The 17,695-nt window shown below is 52.7% G+C and overlaps 10 protein-coding genes across 10 annotated transcripts; 2 read left to right on the top strand and 8 right to left on the bottom strand.

Annotated features, from left to right (window-relative positions):
• Positions 1-84: 84 nt before the first annotated feature.
• On the top strand, positions 85-1,026 carry SNOG_00624 (hypothetical protein; the record flags this gene model as incomplete). Its single annotated transcript, XM_001791253.1, has 1 exon — positions 85-1,026. The coding sequence occupies one exon, from the start codon at positions 85-87 to the stop codon at positions 1,024-1,026; it is 942 nt and encodes a 313-aa protein (XP_001791305.1).
• A 130-nt stretch (positions 1,027-1,156) lies between these two features.
• Positions 1,157-3,163, bottom strand: SNOG_00623 (hypothetical protein; the record flags this gene model as incomplete). Its single annotated transcript, XM_001791252.1, has 2 exons — positions 1,157-1,879; positions 2,135-3,163. The coding sequence occupies 2 exons, from the start codon at positions 3,161-3,163 to the stop codon at positions 1,157-1,159; spliced, it is 1,752 nt and encodes a 583-aa protein (XP_001791304.1).
• A 1,585-nt stretch (positions 3,164-4,748) lies between these two features.
• SNOG_00622 (hypothetical protein) lies at positions 4,749-5,972 on the bottom strand (the record flags this gene model as incomplete). Its single annotated transcript, XM_001791251.1, has 1 exon — positions 4,749-5,972. One exon carries the CDS (start codon positions 5,970-5,972, stop codon positions 4,749-4,751), a length of 1,224 nt encoding a protein of 407 aa, XP_001791303.1.
• Positions 5,973-7,122: 1,150 nt separating this feature from the next.
• SNOG_00621 (hypothetical protein) lies at positions 7,123-8,915 on the bottom strand (the record flags this gene model as incomplete). The annotated part of the gene is made up of 3 exons (XM_001791250.1): positions 7,123-7,962; positions 7,985-8,705; positions 8,764-8,915. 3 exons carry the CDS (start codon positions 8,913-8,915, stop codon positions 7,123-7,125), a joined length of 1,713 nt encoding a protein of 570 aa, XP_001791302.1.
• Positions 8,916-8,923: 8 nt separating this feature from the next.
• SNOG_00620 (hypothetical protein) lies at positions 8,924-9,499 on the bottom strand (the record flags this gene model as incomplete). Its single annotated transcript, XM_001791249.1, has 3 exons — positions 8,924-9,085; positions 9,131-9,216; positions 9,265-9,499. The coding sequence occupies 3 exons, from the start codon at positions 9,497-9,499 to the stop codon at positions 8,924-8,926; spliced, it is 483 nt and encodes a 160-aa protein (XP_001791301.1).
• Positions 9,500-9,625: 126 nt separating this feature from the next.
• On the bottom strand, positions 9,626-10,027 carry SNOG_00619 (hypothetical protein; the record flags this gene model as incomplete). The annotated part of the gene is made up of 2 exons (XM_001791248.1): positions 9,626-9,756; positions 9,973-10,027. The coding sequence occupies 2 exons, from the start codon at positions 10,025-10,027 to the stop codon at positions 9,626-9,628; spliced, it is 186 nt and encodes a 61-aa protein (XP_001791300.1).
• A 799-nt stretch (positions 10,028-10,826) lies between these two features.
• On the top strand, positions 10,827-12,378 carry SNOG_00618 (hypothetical protein; the record flags this gene model as incomplete). Its single annotated transcript, XM_001791247.1, has 4 exons — positions 10,827-10,859; positions 10,929-11,295; positions 11,345-11,533; positions 11,567-12,378. 4 exons carry the CDS (start codon positions 10,827-10,829, stop codon positions 12,376-12,378), a joined length of 1,401 nt encoding a protein of 466 aa, XP_001791299.1.
• A 107-nt stretch (positions 12,379-12,485) lies between these two features.
• Positions 12,486-13,502, bottom strand: SNOG_00617 (hypothetical protein; the record flags this gene model as incomplete). The annotated part of the gene is made up of 2 exons (XM_001791246.1): positions 12,486-13,194; positions 13,255-13,502. 2 exons carry the CDS (start codon positions 13,500-13,502, stop codon positions 12,486-12,488), a joined length of 957 nt encoding a protein of 318 aa, XP_001791298.1.
• A 536-nt stretch (positions 13,503-14,038) lies between these two features.
• Positions 14,039-15,472, bottom strand: SNOG_00616 (hypothetical protein; the record flags this gene model as incomplete). Its single annotated transcript, XM_001791245.1, has 4 exons — positions 14,039-14,582; positions 14,636-14,724; positions 14,789-15,310; positions 15,370-15,472. 4 exons carry the CDS (start codon positions 15,470-15,472, stop codon positions 14,355-14,357), a joined length of 942 nt encoding a protein of 313 aa, XP_001791297.1. The 3' UTR covers positions 14,039-14,354.
• A 972-nt stretch (positions 15,473-16,444) lies between these two features.
• On the bottom strand, positions 16,445-17,579 carry SNOG_00615 (hypothetical protein; the record flags this gene model as incomplete). Its single annotated transcript, XM_001791244.1, has 2 exons — positions 16,445-17,371; positions 17,427-17,579. The coding sequence occupies 2 exons, from the start codon at positions 17,577-17,579 to the stop codon at positions 16,445-16,447; spliced, it is 1,080 nt and encodes a 359-aa protein (XP_001791296.1).
• Positions 17,580-17,695: the final 116 nt, after the last annotated feature.

Raw genomic sequence — 17,695 nt, 5'->3', positions numbered from 1 at the left:
TCTCCTTTTTCTTCTTGTCGTTCCTTTCTTATATCCAAACATTCATCGCTCTGTTGTTTCTGTCATGCATCCGATACATTCAACATGCCCATCTTCCTCAGAGATGCTCCCTCTCATACTCTGTCTAACACCCGAACAGGAAGTGCAGGCCACGTCGCCCAAGGCCACCGCCCCTCAACCTACCGCTCCATCTCTGGTATTCCCCACACACACCTCCTAACCTGCGACTACCGGGGCTTCGGCCTCTCCAGCCTCACCAACAAGCCCAACATCCCCACCGAAACCGGTATCATCACCGACGCCATCTCCCTCCTCTCCTACGTCCAATCCACCCTTAACCAGCCCACCAGCCGCACCGTCCTCCTCGGCCAAAGCCTAGGCACTGCGGTTACTGCCGCGGGCGCCCTGTACTTCTCGGACCCCACCTCTTCCCATCTCCCAAAGGACCTCGTCGCACCCAAGCCACCCCCAAAACCCTCCTCCCCCTTCGCCAGCATAATCCTTATCGCCCCCTTCACCGACCTCCCCACGCTCCTTCAAACCTACCGCATCGCAGGCCTCCTCCCTATCCTCAAACCCCTGCGCGGCTACCCCCGCGTCTCCAACTTCCTCGCAGCCAGAATCGTAGACACGTGGCCCACACTCCCCCGCCTCCTCGACATCATCCGCACAACCCCCAGGGATCTGCACATCCACATCCTGCACGCGCGCAACGACGGGGACATTCCGTTCCGCGAGGCCGAGGCTGTGTATGCGCCGCTGCAGAGCGAGATGTTGGGCGGCGAGGGCGTGAGTGCGACCGAGGAAAGGAGGAGTATACATGGCGGTGAGCGCGTGAAGCGTGGGGCGTTTGCGTATAAGAAGGTGGAGGATGGGAAGAAGGGGACGAGTGTGGAGTTGGAGATTGTGAGGTTTGGAGGACATAATGAGGTTGTGGGGTGGGCGCAGGTTAGTTTGGGGGTTAGGAGGGCGTTTGAGAGGGTGGAGGGGGCGGGGAGGGGGAAGGTCGGGCTGGACGTTGAGTAGAGAGGGAAGTGTATGTGGAGAGGACGATGTGTGCTTAAAATATGTAAGATGATTGACCGTATAGGTCGGAATGGGTATCATTATTTCGTTTCCGTATTCATACAGGTACACGAGCCATCATGCTCAGGACTCAGACAAGACTCTTCCTAGGTCGTCCGGCCTTTTTCTTCTCTGCTCCACTCAGCGTCGAGCCCCAGTTTGACGCCGTGAAACTAAACCGGCGATCCATAGTCGGCGTCGCAACTACAGGTGTGCCGTCACCACTTCGTACTCTCTTCTCTGCATGTTGCTCTGCGTCGCCATCGCGAGGCAATCTAAATGCTAGATAGGTCTCGCTCGCGCGCTTGCACTTGTCAAACACCTCATCCATGTACTTCTCCACGACGTCTGGAGGCCGTATGGCGCGCGCTAGCGAAGTCTTGATGTCCATGTTATCTGTGAGCAAGAGGACTGTGACAGGCTGATAGAATTCGATGTCAGCAATGTCGTTCTTCTCATCAAAGTCTTCTATGCGAGGCTGTGGAATAAATGGAGTGGGTGTTGGCGGGACAGATGGTTGGAAGGGCGTCATCTGGCCGTTTGGCGTTTGCGCAAAGGTCATGTTGGGTGTTTCCATGTTCGGAGTTCCGCTTGGTGTAGCTCCTGTTGGGGGCGCCATGGCTTTCGGAGCTGGTGTCGATGGAGGCTTGACACTGACGTCCTGTTCCAGCTTCGGCTTCATCTTCGTGATTAAGAACGATATCTTTGCCCCAGACATGTTCGGTAGCCACTCCAAGAAGCTGTATGACGGAAAATGCAGATAGTCTTTGTTACCCTCCTCGAATGTGAAAACAAGTGGTCGGTAAGTCGTGGGCTGTGGATGAGGATTGTATGTAGGCATTTGCCGTTGCTGGTGATACTGCTGGGGTGGTTGATTGTAGCTATTAGGGTGTGGAGAATGGGACGGTCGAGGTGGCGCTTGCTGAAGCTGCATCTGCGGTGGAGCCGGGCTGTATGGCTTCGGTGCCTGTTGTGGTATTGGTGTTGGTTGAGCGGGCTGAACAGGGCGAGACGGTGGAGGTGGAGGTTGTGGCGCAGCGACGGGCTGTGGTGTAGGAGAAGGAGCTACAGCTTTCGGGGCGGGAGACGGGGCAACGGCTTTGGGCGTCGTGGATGCTGGTAAAGCTTTGCCTGCTTTCGCTGCTTCTTCTTTCTGCTTCGCCAGCACAGCTGTCAGCTCATTGATGTGAGACTGGAAGAACTCGAGCTGTTCTTTTGATGCCTGTCCAGCTGCCACGATCTTCATTACTGACTTGAGTTCAGGATCTACGCCTGCTCGTTGCGCCAACATGTGAATGACGGGGTCTGGAGCGGGCGTGCTGGCTGGCCCAGGCGTCGGTGGGGGCGCTTTCTGTACAGGCTTCGGTGGGGGCGGGCGTGGTGGTGGTGGCTTCTGTTGATAGACAGGCTGTCCTTGGCTGTTGTACTGTGTGTATTGGTTCGGCTGGCTATGTTGCGGCTGGTTGTGATTCGGCCACGACCCATACGAGGCAGGTAGCGACGGCTTCTTGGGGACATGCTTCATCGATTCCTTGGGCGCATAGAGTCTGATGGGGAATGTGTGAGGCTCGATGACCAGCTGCGCTTGTATCGGGATCTCCTTGGCCGAATTGACCGAGTCCTTGGACTGAGGAATGACGCCCAGCTCCGGGAAGTCCCTCAAAAGATTCTTCTGTCGTGCATGTCTGGCCTTGTCCTCCTCAGTGCGATCAGCGGGCTTCTTCGGCTGGTTGAAGAACTTGTGGAAGACTCGGAAGTTGACGCCGGACACCCAGACGGCCCGCGACCGCTCCATCGAGGCGCTGAGCACGCCGCTCTGCTGTATGTCCTGCCATTCGCTTGTGGGCAGTTCGAGAGGCTGTGGTTCGGGAAGCGTCGGTAGCGGTTGGCCTTCAGTGATTCGGAGAGGAAGTGTCTGCTTGGGAGCTTGGGGGCTGTCCGTTGCCGGCGTCGGGTCTGCAATTACGACACTGGATCGTTTGCGCTTGAGCGTGGATGCGGATTTGGCACCTTTGGCAGGCTTCTCTTTTGGTGTTTCGGGCGCTGGAGCTGCCTCTTCACGAGCGCGCGCCCTCGTGGACCGCCTGGGCTCAGACATGTTGTGAATGGCGTGCTATCGATCGTGGGGCATGATGGAATGTCGAGGACACCATTTGTCGTGTCTTTCGATAAAGTGACGCACGCGATGGCCAGAAAGTCCACGCGCCGCACTAGCGTCGGATGCGGTATGGTGCGAGATTTGTGAAGGCCCCAGAGGTTCTGCGAAGTATCGTGCACTGCAACAACCTCTTGCAACATGAATCTACATGAATCTATTATGCATATTGCACTGTTATGAAAAGTGCGTAGTCTTCATTGAAGCCAGATGATGGCACCTTCCGCTAGCTGCAAGCTCCATGCAAGGAACTATTTTATCCAGATGTCACCCTGCCCAACACCGACTCGACTTGTGATCAGTAATTCGCGACTTCCAACCAGATTCATGCAAGTGCACGCAAAAAAACGCTTGTCACCATGCATCAATCTCCATCCTAACCGAAGAAACCCAAAGAGTTTTGTATGGGCCGTTGCTAGAGGACCTCAAAAGATCGTCCTGAAGTTTTGATGATTTATCGTCCGCCTCTGTGCTCAGATCGATCCACGCATAGAGACAGAATAGCAGGAATAATAAATCTCTATCATCATTGCACAAAAGACTGTGCTTTCGATATGCAGACAATGGGGTGCATCTTGCACCCAGCAGTGCAAATGCAGACACACTGAACATCTACCCAACAAATGCAACCTCACCCTTCCCCTCTGCACCCGCCCATCCGTCCCATCACAAGCAAACCCCCTTTCTGTCGTCAATTAGGCCATCGTTTCGCTCCCTCTGCCTAGTCCAGTCCAGTCCAGTCCAGGTACAATCAGCCCCCCAGCATCGCCACATCTCCACCCACCTCCGAAGCTCCACTGCATAAACATTCCCCACCCCTTCGCCACTGGTGTGTGGCGGTGCCGTCTTATTCCCGACCCCAGCTATATGGCCAGGCAATGCCTGTCGGAGGATTTGACGGATAAGCGACAGTCCCGTTTCATGTAGGTGCAGGGGTGCGATGAGTGGTAAACCTAGGAGTAGGGAGATTGCGAAAGGAGACGGGATGGGTGGTAGGTTTTACGTTATGGGAGGGTGTAGAGTGTTTGGGAGATGCAGTGGTGTTGGTGGGATGGAGGGTGTGGATGGGTAAGGATTGGTGGGGGAGTGGGTGGGTGTTTCATGGTGACCTTCAGGGGAATCGAGGTCTGGATGGATGACTGAAAGACGCGGGTGAGGAAGAGCGAGGATCTGTTTTGGCGAGCAAGTAAAGGAAGGAACATGATCGTTGAGAGAAGACGAGACTTTTGTTAATAGTCACCAAAAATGCAGAAAGGTGAAAGATTGCAGTGAATGTTTCATTTCATGTATGCCTATACACCATCCGGGTCGTCATGAATAGATCGAACCCATCCTAACGTATCTAAGACCCCAGGTACGCCAAAAAATGCAATTCATGTTCGCGCGATGCGACTGTAAAAGTGTTCCCCAAACCAACGGTCCCAGACCGATTCGTCCCCTATATGTAAAAAATGGTTGAAAGATAGACAAAGAACATATGCGATGCGACTGAATCGTCGTCATCAATGTTGGTAAATGAGTGGCACGCTTAGACCTTGCGGTTGTAGCGAGGACGAGCGACACGCATGGAGCGCTTGGAGATGACGCCGTTGACACAGGCGGTGCCAGAGGCAACCTCTTGCCAGACCACGTTGCCGTTGTTGCACAGGCCGAACTGCTTCTCGCCGTTGCAAACGACAGCGCCGTTGGTGGAGCAGGTCGAGGCAGAGCCACCAGGAGCGGCAGGAGCAGAGCCACCAGGGGCAGAGCCACCGCCAGTAGATGGGGGAGTTGGCTGGGCTGGTGTACCGGTACCGACTGGGACGGTGGGCTTCGCTGGTGTGGGAGCCCCAGTGACGGTGACCAGGGTGGTCGAAGTTGCTGGAGTGGGTGCAGCTGAAGCGCCAGGGGCGAAGACACCACCTGGGTTGGAAGGAGGTGGCGAGGGCGCGGATGGGGGAGCTGCAGCAGACGACTGACCACCGGCAGGAGGGGTGGGCTGAGAAGGAGGAGCGGAAGCGGATGGCTGACCTGCTGGCGATGAAGGTTGACCTGCTGGCGGTGAAGGTTGACCTGCTGGCGGTGAAGGTTGACCTGCTGGCGGTGAAGGCTCGGCTGGAGTACTGCCAGTAGAACCACAGCTGCCAGTGGGAGGCTTCTGATCGTCGGCGGCACCCTTCTCAACTACTGAGCCAGGGTTGGGAAACTTGGTAGCGAAGTTTTGCGCGCTTGTGCAACCCTCTCCAACGTTGTATTTAAGCATATCAGGCAACGTCATGAACTCGGTCTTGTCGCTAGCACCACCAGTGACCTCAATGGGAGCACAGTTCATGTAGAGTTCCGGGGCGCCTGACATCTTGGAGCTCCAAGTCCAAGCAAAAGTTGCCTTGCCGTTAGGAATGCTGGCAGGGAGCTCGAAGTCGTATTCCTTTGTTGCGCCGTCAACACCAGGGCAGCCGCCCTCGATGGACTTGATGACCTTGAACACGGAGTTCTCGTTGGGCTCTGGGTCGGTCGTGACAGACAACTGGCACGAACCTCCACCATGAACAGCTGTCCCACTGAAAGCTAGGGTCTGCTTGGTACCTACAGCCATTTGGTTCATGGTAGAAATCTTGAAGCCATTGTCGTTCTTGCATGGATAATTCTGCTTCGTGACCGGGGAAGTGTCGAGTGTATCCTTGCTGAAGGGGACGGGTTGCGTAATTTTGATGTGCGCGTTGGCGGCAGACAAGAGGGCAGTAACTGCCAGGATTGTGGTCTTGATAGACATAGTGATGTGTGTATGTCGAATGAGAGTGATCCTGCTGAAGAATGCAATAATGTGAGTGCTGATTCTATCAAAGAATCTGCGAAGGAGTGTGATGAGCTGAAAAGAAGGATATCTAGCACAGCTAGAAGAGAAGTAAAGATGCAAATGCAAAGAGCTTTTGGGACACTGATGTGATGAATAGACATAACGGTGCGACTGAGGTCGTCCTTTATACCATTGCTCAAAGGTCTGAGTATGCCGCCACACCTGTTTCCACCAAAGTCCCCTCAGGACGATCCCTAATCAAACATCGAGTCTGGATGGTGACATTCGATCACAAAACATGGGGCATATGGCAAAAGGATTGGCGAGCGTTTACGCATTGAAACAGGCGAACAAGTCGCTGAGGCTCTCAGCCAAAGGCACCACGGGAGATCCACCAGGTTGACAAGGTTGACGCAGGAACTCGACGCGGAGACTACCACGAGTGGAAGGTAATGGACGCCAGCGTAGTCAAGGAGCACCATGTCGTAATGGATGGCCTTGTGAACAGTTTCGTTTCGATGTTGCATTTGGTGACCATTGGTCAAGGCTGGACTCGCTTAGCGGCCCGCCCAAAAATCCGGACCCCTGTTTCGAGACGTGTCGCATCCCGTCTAGTCACCCCCCCGTCCACGAGGGCCGATTGGTGAGCCGCATCGTCTCTTTTTTACGCCATGGTCTTTCTGCATCCACATCGCAGCCACCGCGGTTGCGTGCAGAGCTTGCATCCCCTGAATATGCACCGGGTTCGTCCAATATTCATCCGTTATCGATTGTGCACTGGCTGTAGCAAGGCGCCGACTGATGATCACCACTTCGGCTCGAACCAAGCTTTCATTGTCGCCGTCGCCGTTGCCGCCTGCCGCTCGTGATGTCGTGCATGCGTGTCTGACGGCCAATTGTGCGAGACCCACACCATGCAGCCATAAAGTTGCTGTCAGCTGTTGCCATTCTTCATGCACCACTTGGGCCCAGTCGTGTCGAGCCGAAGGTTGATATTCCTGACAATAAGAAATAGTCAGCGCGACGACTAAGCCGCGCCACTACATGGCTGTGCACGATTCGTTTCGCACACAAGCCTGCCACAATTCATGCAAGCAGCTCTCGGTCATGAGCCACAATGGCCTTGTCAACGGTAAAGGCGTCCTCTCTGTAATTTGGACACGGGATGACCGGTGGCGAAAGCAATGTGGCCTATGTCCTCTTGTCCGCGCACGTCGCCAACATGGACCTCGACGTCCCTCAAGAGCCTTGATCGTTCCATAGCGTCTAACATTGTTCCGCCTTGAGGTATTTTGACCCAAGGGTTTTCGTACGTCATGCTCGAGACAAATCCGAACATCTCTGGGCCAAGGGTCCTCCTTTTGAGAATGAGTGCCATGCTGCCGGTAATCAAGATGACTGTCGACGACGACAGAAGCAACGCAAGCCATGCAAAGTTGCAGACAAAAATCTCTCTTTTTGTTGTTTTCTTCGCTGTAGTCGTAGCTCCCATGAAAGGTGACTCCAGGCGGTCTACCCTTTGCTGAAAATCGAGGAACCACTCAGTGAATGTGTGTTCAGTAGCCGATAGATTGGCGGGTAGATACACGTTGACATCCGTCACTGGTAGCGTATCGGGTCCATATGCCGACAGGTTGTTTGTCAGGCTACCAAAGTAACCAGATGATTGAGTGCTGAGCTGGTAGTAGGTGTTGAGAACTAGGCTCAGTCGCTGCGAGAAATCATCTATAGGTACTTTCGAAAGATCGGTGTACGCCTCGGTAGCGATAAGACGACCAACCCTTTGAACGAATGGGAACGTTGAGGTATTCGACATGAACAATTCTGTCGGACTGGAGCCCTCATTGAACTTGATGGCAGTAGGAAATTCGCGTGCAAATGGATCGAACACGGAAAGGGCCTCGAATGCTGTCAATGTGTCGGGCCGCTTGTCCGTTCTCGACTTTCGGAGCTGGGTGACTGCACACTTGAGTGCCAGCACATAGCACTAATGCTTCAACGTGTTGCTGATGTAACGTGCATCGCGCGATGTTGAGTCCTTGGTCGTTCCCATCACGGCTAATGCCATAGACCGAAGCAAAGAGCAGCTCCCTTGGTCTGTCAATCTCGGTCTGATTGATTCGAGATTGGTTGTGATGGCCTACGAATGCATCCAACCGATCCATAATTATTCCATTTTCTGCACCTGCACGGGGTTCGCTGTTTCTGATTGGCTGTGAACCCAAGTTCCTGGAGGTATCCAGCAAGAAAGAAGCTCTTCCGCCCAACAGGTCGAAGGGATGTAGGTCGGACTGGGATTTATTGAGCCAGACCTTTCCGGGAAGCAATAGATCCAGCTTTGTATAATTGGTTGCAGTAGAGTCGCCAGTGCCATGTAAACCAGGATAAGGTTGCTGTTCGAAAGGATTACACTTGACATATACGTAGTTGTATTCCATCGTGAAGTTGAAATCAGCTGTATTTGTGAGCCCAGCAACCGGTAGGCCTACCAACGCAGCATAGGTTTCCGGTACTTCCACCGTGGAAGGGGCTGCCAACCAGCCATCGGCACCCATGGTGGACAAATCCAGTACCTCGTATCTTGGGATCTTTACGTTTCCCCATGAGTCTTGGCGTCCGATTTTGATCGCTTGAGGTGCCAACAGGGCTGCATTATATAGAGCGCCGGCTTCAGAAAATTTACCGCGTTGAAAGTTGCTAGTAGCCATACTAAACAATGCGCCAGCAGGACCCGTTTGTCATGTAGCGTAACTTGGAGGAGTCGTACAGTGCTTCTTGATCTCTCTGCATCAGTCGCAGAGATGCTTGGCCACCCAACGGCGACAGGGCCCACAGGAAGAGTAGGTTTGCGCCGACGATAGTGAATCTCTGCATGAGAAATTGGCTCTCAACAGTTCCCCAGACGGACTGGCTGGCCATCATGAGCTCTAAAGTCTTGTGGGAACGATGTTAGAACATATGACTATGGTGCTAGCGGTGGGGACGAGACGCACACCGAGCTTTGCACCCTTCTCGGCGAGGAATCTCGCTATCATCTTCATACTGCGCCCGATAATCGCTGCGAAGACGATCGGGAACATAGTAGGACCCTAGCATATATTAATAGAGGAAGCATAAAGCCAAGAAAGGCGTACCAAGGACATCGCAAATTCCACTTTAGTTCCGAAGGTATTGCCCTGTGTCGGTTTCTTGTGTAAGACCGCAGTCGCAACTCCCAGTACTGTTGTAGGTCAGATATCGTGCGAGTTTGTTGATTGACTTGGCTTACAGATGAAGTATACCGGTAGGAGAACAAGAAGAACATCGGCTATAGCGTATAGGTATACCACCCAAGTGTGCTTCTTCAGTGGTCGGGCTTCTTCAGGCCAGCTGGGCACTCGATCAACGGTGGTCTCCCATGTCTTCGATTTTGGTGCTGGTGTTGCTCGAGCCGATCCAGCGGTTTCCTCCACTATTCCGCCCAGCGCATGTCGTCGAAAAGGGTTCCAGTGAAGATTAGTCATGGTAGCTGTTGCGTCGTCCACCTGCAAGAATCGAGCAGCAATACGAGACGAATGGTTCGCAATGTGCGAACGCATCGTTTTTGGACACCACACATGCGGCGCAGCGAGAGCGAATCCCACTCATGTCTAAGAATAATCTTTGGCAGCAGCGCGCTTGCTGAGGTTGCCGGGACGTCGTGAAGCACTGCTAGCGAATCGTTTGGAGTAGTCGAAACGGAAGCGCTTGGATGGGGCTTCATTTCGTCCCGAGAGTACGGCTCAGGCAAGTTAGCCATTCGATAAGCGCGCTCTTCAAGAGGCGATGCGCGGTGATTCGCTGTATGGAATCTTAATTGATGCATCATTGAGACTGGGCGATGCAAGATGTGATGAAGGAAAGGAAGGTGCAGGTGCGGAACAGCGGGACCTCGGGAGGTGCCGCCAAGCAGCGGACGGCCTTGGGGCTCGAGGCGCCCTCGCGCCGCAAGGCTCACCTTCATAACCTTCTCCTCGTCCGTTACCATACTTTCCCACGAACATCATCTTCATGCATCGCATCCTATGTGCGAGAGCCAAGTCTCCATCAGTTGCGGAATATTTTGTATCCCTTTGACGATTCGCATCGACGGATGACTAGGACTGGCAAGCACGGTCATGCCCACGCTGGGCTGTCAACACACGCGCCTTGACACCAGTCACCATTTGAAATAGTGCCCGGTCTACGCGAGGTTACTTCTATGATAAGAAACTCCTCTTGTCAGCACGGGTTATGCCGGCGCCTGATGTCGATACCTTTCTCTTGTCTCGCACGCAGCGATTGTGTGGTGTGCGGTGATGTGCATGCGAATGCCGCACGTGGTGAGTAGTAAGACGACAGGTGACACCCATTTCTCGTCACAACGAAAGTGAAACCAACTTCAAGATGGCCCTGCATCGATTCAGCAGATCTTCTACTGCAAGGCACCAAGTATCCTTGTTGACATTTCTTTTACCATGTCCTGTTCAAACTCTCGCACCTTGCACCCCTTGTTCGGTAGTCTTTTAGTTGAAGGCAGCATGACCCGCACGACAGAGCCTTGAGCCTCCAACCATGTGGCGCAGTCATGCGAGATCGCGCATCACGGTTGATTCACAGATGATCTGTCCTATGAGAAACGACACATGCAGCTGAGCTCGAGTTGAGATGCACGTTGCCGTGAGTAGCGCGGTCAGCCGCAAAGGGAGCCGCCTATCCGGTGAACAGGTCCTGGGCACGGCTTTCACGCAAGCAATGCTGCCAACATTCCTCGATGCCACTCCCATCCGTGATAACGCTATCAAATTGCATGCCTGCAACGAATAAGTAACGATGAAAGAAGAAGCTGAAGCTGCAGTGGATGCTGTAAGTCTTGTTCAGACACGTCTTGCTCAGACTGTGAAAGTACGCGACGTTTAAACTGACTGGAATCAGGCAAAGGGCGTACTACAAGATCTAGTTGTAGTCGTCTCGCTTGTTCGCACGTTGACAGAGTCTTTCGGATCTGCCCGCGACTTGTATCGCAAACTCAAACCCAAGTCAAAATCAGATTCGCATAGCAGTGACGATGAGAAAGAAGAGCGGGAGAAGTGGCATCACAGACCATCTAGAAGACGCCGAGACTCTAGCCCAGATTCCGACCGTGACCGCGGCCGTCGTCATGTCCGCTGGAAGCTGGATGCGCGCAAAGAGGAGTATACCGACAGCGACGAGGAGCTCATATCCACTTCTTCATCACAAGTGTTAGCCGAATACGATCGGGGATATCGAAAGTTAGGCGAAGGCTTTGCTCGAGGAGATCGTATGCATCACTATAGCGCACCCGACATCATGTACTAACGCGAGAGCAGTGGTCACGCAAACTCAGCTCCAAGCACAGATCATACAGCTCCAACGCACTTTACTCAGCATCCACCAGGATTACATGATGAGTTCATATCTGTCGCCATCATCTTCGCACTCGCATGTTCTGCGTCTAATACAAACTACGCGCTCGGCCCGCATGGCATCCATTCAAGCACTTCAACTGCAATGCCAACGTATGTCAGAGACAGGGCGCCCAAGTGTGCCAGATCCATATCATAGCATACCTGGGGCTTTCCCGGTGCCACCCGAACCCAGGCCTCGTCATGACAGCGTGACAGAGAGGCCCGATTTTCCGAAGGGGCGTGGAGATAGATGCGATAGCCCTGGAAGAGATCCGGAGGAGATCACGATTCAACCATATCCCAACCCTCGACCAAAGCCAACACCACCACAAGACTCGGATCCCAGACGTGGGGATCGACGCCGCAGTCCAGTCAAAGATCCTGAAGAGATCACGATTCAACCATACCCGACTCCGCGACCTAAGCCTATCCCACCAGAAGATTCGAAGCCTAGACGCGATGGAAGATACAATGACCCAATCAGGGATCCGGGAGGGATAAGAATCCAACCATATCCTAACCCTCGACCAAAGCCCAGTCTACCACATCAGTCTTACAACAACAAAGTATTCTGCATCTACGCCCGCGACCTGCAGAAGCATCCTCGCCTCAATCTTACGGATAGTTACAAAGCTGGCGGCAACAGCATGTGCCCTTACTGCCACGCGTACAACCCCGTGCGGCCGGGTAAGGCGTGGGAAATCATTGCGGACAGCCGAAACAGGAACGTGCACGAACGCCACCGCTTCTTGATCAAGAATCGCTTCGTGATCAAGAGTCATCAGGAAGGCGCGGGATTTGCATGTATCTTTTGCGCGAGGTTCAGAGAGGCGGACACGGTGTGCAGGAGGGTCGAGGGACTTATGGAGCATTTGTGGAAAGATCACACCAGCGAAGAGTTGGAGCGAGATGAGGATGTGTTTGAGATTGACAATGGCGTTTTCCATGCCAACTGATATTATACGCGATGATTAGGTTTCTTTCCTTACTGGTTTTATACCCTTAGACATGCTCCTTATGAACAGCAGACCTCGTACTAATATCCTGCAATCTATCGATTTCCTTAGAACCTGGTCAAGATGACAATGTCTTCTTCCACATTTCGAACCTTGAGTGTTCCTCGCTTACTCTTCGCATCGCAATAGTATTGGCTGCCGAAATACCATCGGTGCGACTCGGGGTCCCAGATCAGAGAAGCTTGATTTCCCACGAAGAGGTTGGCTGTTCCTTTGAAAACACTGATGTCTTGAGCCGTAACTTCCGGTTGGTTTGGTGTATCGATGTAGTATTCCGGACTGATGTGGTTATAGCCCATAGTCATGAGCGGCACTTTGGGTACAAGGTCGTTCCTATGCGTGAATCGAAAGTTGCCGCCTGACTGATTGGTGATGTAGTTGCTGATTTTAGCCCCTCCAACTCGTGGCGAGCCAAAGTTATACAACGCAACTTTATAACCAGAGTTGCGCAGCGAGGCGGCTGCAAGAGTCGCGACAGCGCCTCCTAGCGAGTGTCCCACAACAACGATCTTGTACTTGGGGAAGGTGGCCGATGCTTGCTGTACTGCGGGATTAACAGTGTCGCGCGCGATGACCCAGGAGTTCCAGAACCCGCGGTGCGCAGTGCATCCAGAGCAAACGTCGGAGTCGACAGTGTCGAACTCGTAGTTGGTGACCCATGCATCAACAGTGAGACTGCCACGGAATGACACAACAACCAGCTTATTCGTGTGGTCGACAGCGATGTAGCCAGTCACATCTGTCGAGGTATCCAGTCTGTTACAGTTAGTCCTTCTCCTAGTGTTTTGCGCCATTCTCGAGAATTTTCCTGCTTACCTAGAGTACGCGGTCACAGTTGCAGCATCAGCCGCCTCTACCTGCGGACAATCACCTCCTGGACAGCTCATCTGACTTCCCGAAGAGACAAAGTTGTTTGCACAATACGCAGCAGCAGCGTACTGTCCCATTAGCTTGAACGTGCTAAGTTGATCGGCTTTGATCGCCCTCTTCTCTTCAACGACAGGTGCGGCATTACTGTACGACGCCAGCAATAGCGCAGTAGTAAAGAATGACAAGATAGACATTATGTTGAAAAACGAAAGTGATATTGAATGTAAAGAAGGGACGACAGGGACAGCCTCGATCCCAAAAGATAAAGCGGCTCAGGCGATGGTCAAATACATCACGATCGAAGAGTGGTTCTGTGGCTGTACTGATCCGCAAGCCATGTTGCACTATCACACCCGCTGCGGTTCTCGCTTCCGCGGAGGATAAGCCTCGACGCCATTTTACTTTCGGCGGTTTCTTCAGATCTTAAATCGATTGGAAAAGACTAGACCACAAACTTGTCTAATCATTTTGAGCTAGCTAGTATCACGGGGGCAGCGGTTTCGTGGCTCCTCATTGGCCGCGCAAGGAAAGTGGCTCTTGGGTGGCGGCGTCTGCAGTGCGGCTCGCATTGCCGTGTGTCTAGCCTCCTGAGGTCGTTATAATCGATACTTGGCCATCTGACAGAGTTCAGCGATGCGTTTCAGGGTCTGCAAAGAACGGATGTTCGGTGTTCAGAGTTGAAGGAGGAAGGTAGAGCGCAAGTCAGGGTTCAGGAGGGAGGCGCACTTGTACTAGGCACATGCGAGACATTTTAGCGCGAGTTTATCTGGCAACAGCTCCCGTCAGGAGACTGAAGTCGCCCGAAATCATTCAACAGCATCAATACGCGTCCACGGACCAAAATTGTCATCAGATCACAACAGAGATACGATCTCGTAAAACCGTGAACAACTCTGTATGGAGTATACGCCTCCCCAATCTGCACCGCATCTACATGCTACGTGCTGTCAACAACCAAGATATAAATGAAACAGGTGTACCGAGTGGCAGCTCATCCTGTGAGCCTGTAGTACGTGGCCTGGAGTCCATCCAAATTCGGCCCCAATTTACGGCCAGTTTGCATGCTCCACGGTCCAGTTGTCCTTGACTAAACCACCATTGAGGATGTACGCCTTTGCAGTCGCATTGTCCCTCCATTGCCATTCCAGGTAAGCAACTGCTGCTTTACCTTGCTTACCGCCATTGGTAGCCTGCCATGTGCCTCCATGGCCAGTATCGAGGTTGGCTCTCAGCTTCGGTAGGCCAGCATTGAGCAAGGCATAATCCTTCGCGGACTTACAGAATGATCAGTATACAGTGTCTTGGTCATGAAAAGCGGAGAGCTTACAGTAGTGTAACCCATGTCCTTCGGTCCGCCGATGAAGTATGCAACCGGCACCTTTATCTCTTGCAAGAGATACCGTCTGTTGTCCTGGACTAGATGTTCGAGTACGAAGTCAGTGTATATCTCACATGCAATTCGTACATATACTTTACGCACAAATTGCGATGTTGAACATCATTATCCTCTTCACTCGATCATCGTGGTATGCGTTCGACATGGCCTCCAAACCACCACAGCTATGGCCTGCTGTCGTGACCTTGGTCAGATCGATATTCCCATACTTCTTCGCCTTGCCAGCAAACGCCCAATCAAGAGAGTCACGCATGTCCTGGACTTTGCTTTGGCCGCTTGTGCCAGCCCCGGTGGGCGTGCCATCCGCAACGATCACGTATCCATAGCTGGCAATCTCGACGAGCAGGCGCTCATATTCGCCGGCGTTCTGCGAACAACCTCCATTGCCCCAAGCAATAAAGGGAACAGACACGTTTCCAGCTGGAGGCGACTTTGGGGCGAAAATTGTATGACGGGGCAGCGTAGAATCCGTAGACATCACAGCTGGGTATGGTCCTGATCCCGATGTTTTGGGCCCAGAACCCTGGGGAGACTCGGAACCACTTCCTCCGGGACCAGCATATTGTGGCAGTTCAGAGAGCGGGATACTGAAGATACCTCCTGCATCTATATGTAAGTGTACCAAGTTAGCGTGCGTCTCGTGTCTATGTGAATGCCTTACGTACAGTCACCATCCGCTTTTGCAGGAAAGTTACCCGGCTTGGGCACAAATTGTCCAAATATGGGTGATGTAAGACTCAAGAGAGGGAGAAGGAGACCTTTGATCATCTTGTCGTGTTCAGGCTCTAGTTTTAGGATCGATGAACAACTTGGGACTAAATCGGACCACAGCCTTTCCACTTTATATTGTCCGAAGCATCACATGGATCTTCCTATAACCGCCGACGTGGACTACCGCTGCATGTATTTTGATGGTAGGTTGGGATGTGTCTCCATTAGCGAGGACTCAAGAAGGCTGGGCGTCTACGGCTAAAGCACAAATCTGGGGAACATGCATCTCGGATCTTGAATCGGCAGATCCCATATTAAATCACGTTTCGTCGACCAACCCTGGAACTCGAAGTTTTCTTCACGCGCACAATAGAGTACGTTTGAAAGCGAAGATTTTCATTTACAATCAGGAAGCAATTTACCAAGTGGGGGATTGACATCCTCTAAAGATAGGATACAGGAAAGGAACTCAATGACCAACACCAAAGGTAGGGAATATTGGTCGATCAATCTAGCGAAGGAAGATGTTATGAACACTGTGACGTGAGTCCGGAGAAGACAGCACCAGGTGCTGCAATGATTTGTGCGCGCTGAGCCTCGTGATCGTAAGCACCGTCTAAGAGCATTCAATCAAGCTGTCTAGCTTTAAGGTTGTTTTAGCTCTTCGCATCGTACTATTCAGCTATTGAGTCTATCCAGGATTTCATATAAGATGATAGTTGCTCTCTCATAGTAGGTTGAGTTTTGACAGAACGCGCACGAATTATAGCCGCACCTGGTGAGAGTCGATCACGATTACTTCAGCGTACAGCAGGATAAAGTGAGATCCAGAAAAGTAAGCACTGCGTAGATTTTGAAGAGCGGCTACTAAAAATCGAAAGCTAGATATACTGGGGTCACGAAGTAAGGCTAAAAGCCAGTCGGTTCCCAGAACCATGGAATGGTGATCACAAGCTTGGACATCTACGTCTCTCCTATCTCGCTCACGGATGCTAGATCGCAGCCTGCGCAATCTTGCACAATGTGTCTTTACAACTCATCATGGTCCTCCCTCGAGATGCTCTTAGCCTCAAACTCGTCTCCTTCCTTCGCAATTCTGCGCAGCCTGAAAACGCGCGCAGCATGGCTCTTCACATCTGCCTTCAGCACACCACCAGCCTCAACAACACCAATCTTCTCGCCAAAGAGACGTGGGTCCTCCTGCGCCAGACCCTTTGCGTAAGGAATTTCCGTGGAATTGTACCAGTTCGCCTTCTTCAAGATGGACTCACGCTCCTCTTCCTTCTTTGCCGCGAGCAGTTCCTCGGCGATAGAATCAGGCATCCGACTCCGCCAAAGATCATGGATCGCCCAGTCGTACTTGACGTGAGGCGCAGATCCGCCAGGTCCGTAAGGGATAAAGATCTCAGCGAGGGTGACGCTCATCTCCATATCTTCACCACCGGCATTCAACAGAATGACAACCTCATCGCCGTTGTGGAGATGGCCGGCCCAGACGTGCGTCTCGCCCATGCCCCACTCATCCTTTGCTACGCCTTCAGTGTCGCGTCGAACGCGTGTCACACTTCGACCATGAGGGTCTTGACTGAGGGCAATGATGGCAGGGTTGTTGATGATGGTCAGAGCCGAAGCGGGCATACTCCGCAGGTCGTTACCTAGGAACAACGGTGATTTGATCGCGGCCCAAAGTGCAAAGTGCGCTTTGTACTCTTCATCGGTCTGGCCGCCTTGGCCAACTTCAAGCATGTCAAGATCGCTCCATCCGCCGGGGATACTGCGGTCCGCAAAAGGCGCAACCTTGTTGAGAATGAAGAGTGTCGAGCAGTGAGTGCCTGGCGCCACACAGTTTACATCACCGGGTGCAACAGTGTTGCAACCGCAGAGGTCGTCTGGGCGAGAGAACGAATCGTAGATATCGCCTGTGATACGCCAGGAGTTGGCGATGGACATGCCCCACTATCAAAATGTCAGTCTGCAAATCTCGTTGAATGACTGATGTGACATCGCTCACCGTATGAACGAGGTCCTCTCCCCAGTTGCACAAGTTGAAGAGGATGTTTTTTCCAGTGGCTTTGAGAGCGTCTGCCATCGTCTTGAAACGATTGAACGACACAGATGGCGTGCCAACACGGCCCATGTGATAGCAGCTGTCGTACTTGAGCATATCGACGCCCCAGCCAGCAAAGCTCTTCGCATCGTCGACTTCGTGGTCCAGAGATCCTGCTACTCGTTGTTAGCATCTGATTTAAAGATTTGAGTGTGATGCATCGTACAAAACCT

Source organism: Parastagonospora nodorum (assembly GCF_000146915.1).
Source record: "Parastagonospora nodorum SN15 chromosome Unknown scaffold_1, whole genome shotgun sequence".
Taxonomy (NCBI): Eukaryota; Fungi; Ascomycota; class Dothideomycetes; order Pleosporales; family Phaeosphaeriaceae; genus Parastagonospora; species Parastagonospora nodorum.
The sequence above is the reverse complement of the archived record's forward strand: the minus strand, read 5'-3'. Positions and strand labels throughout refer to the sequence as shown.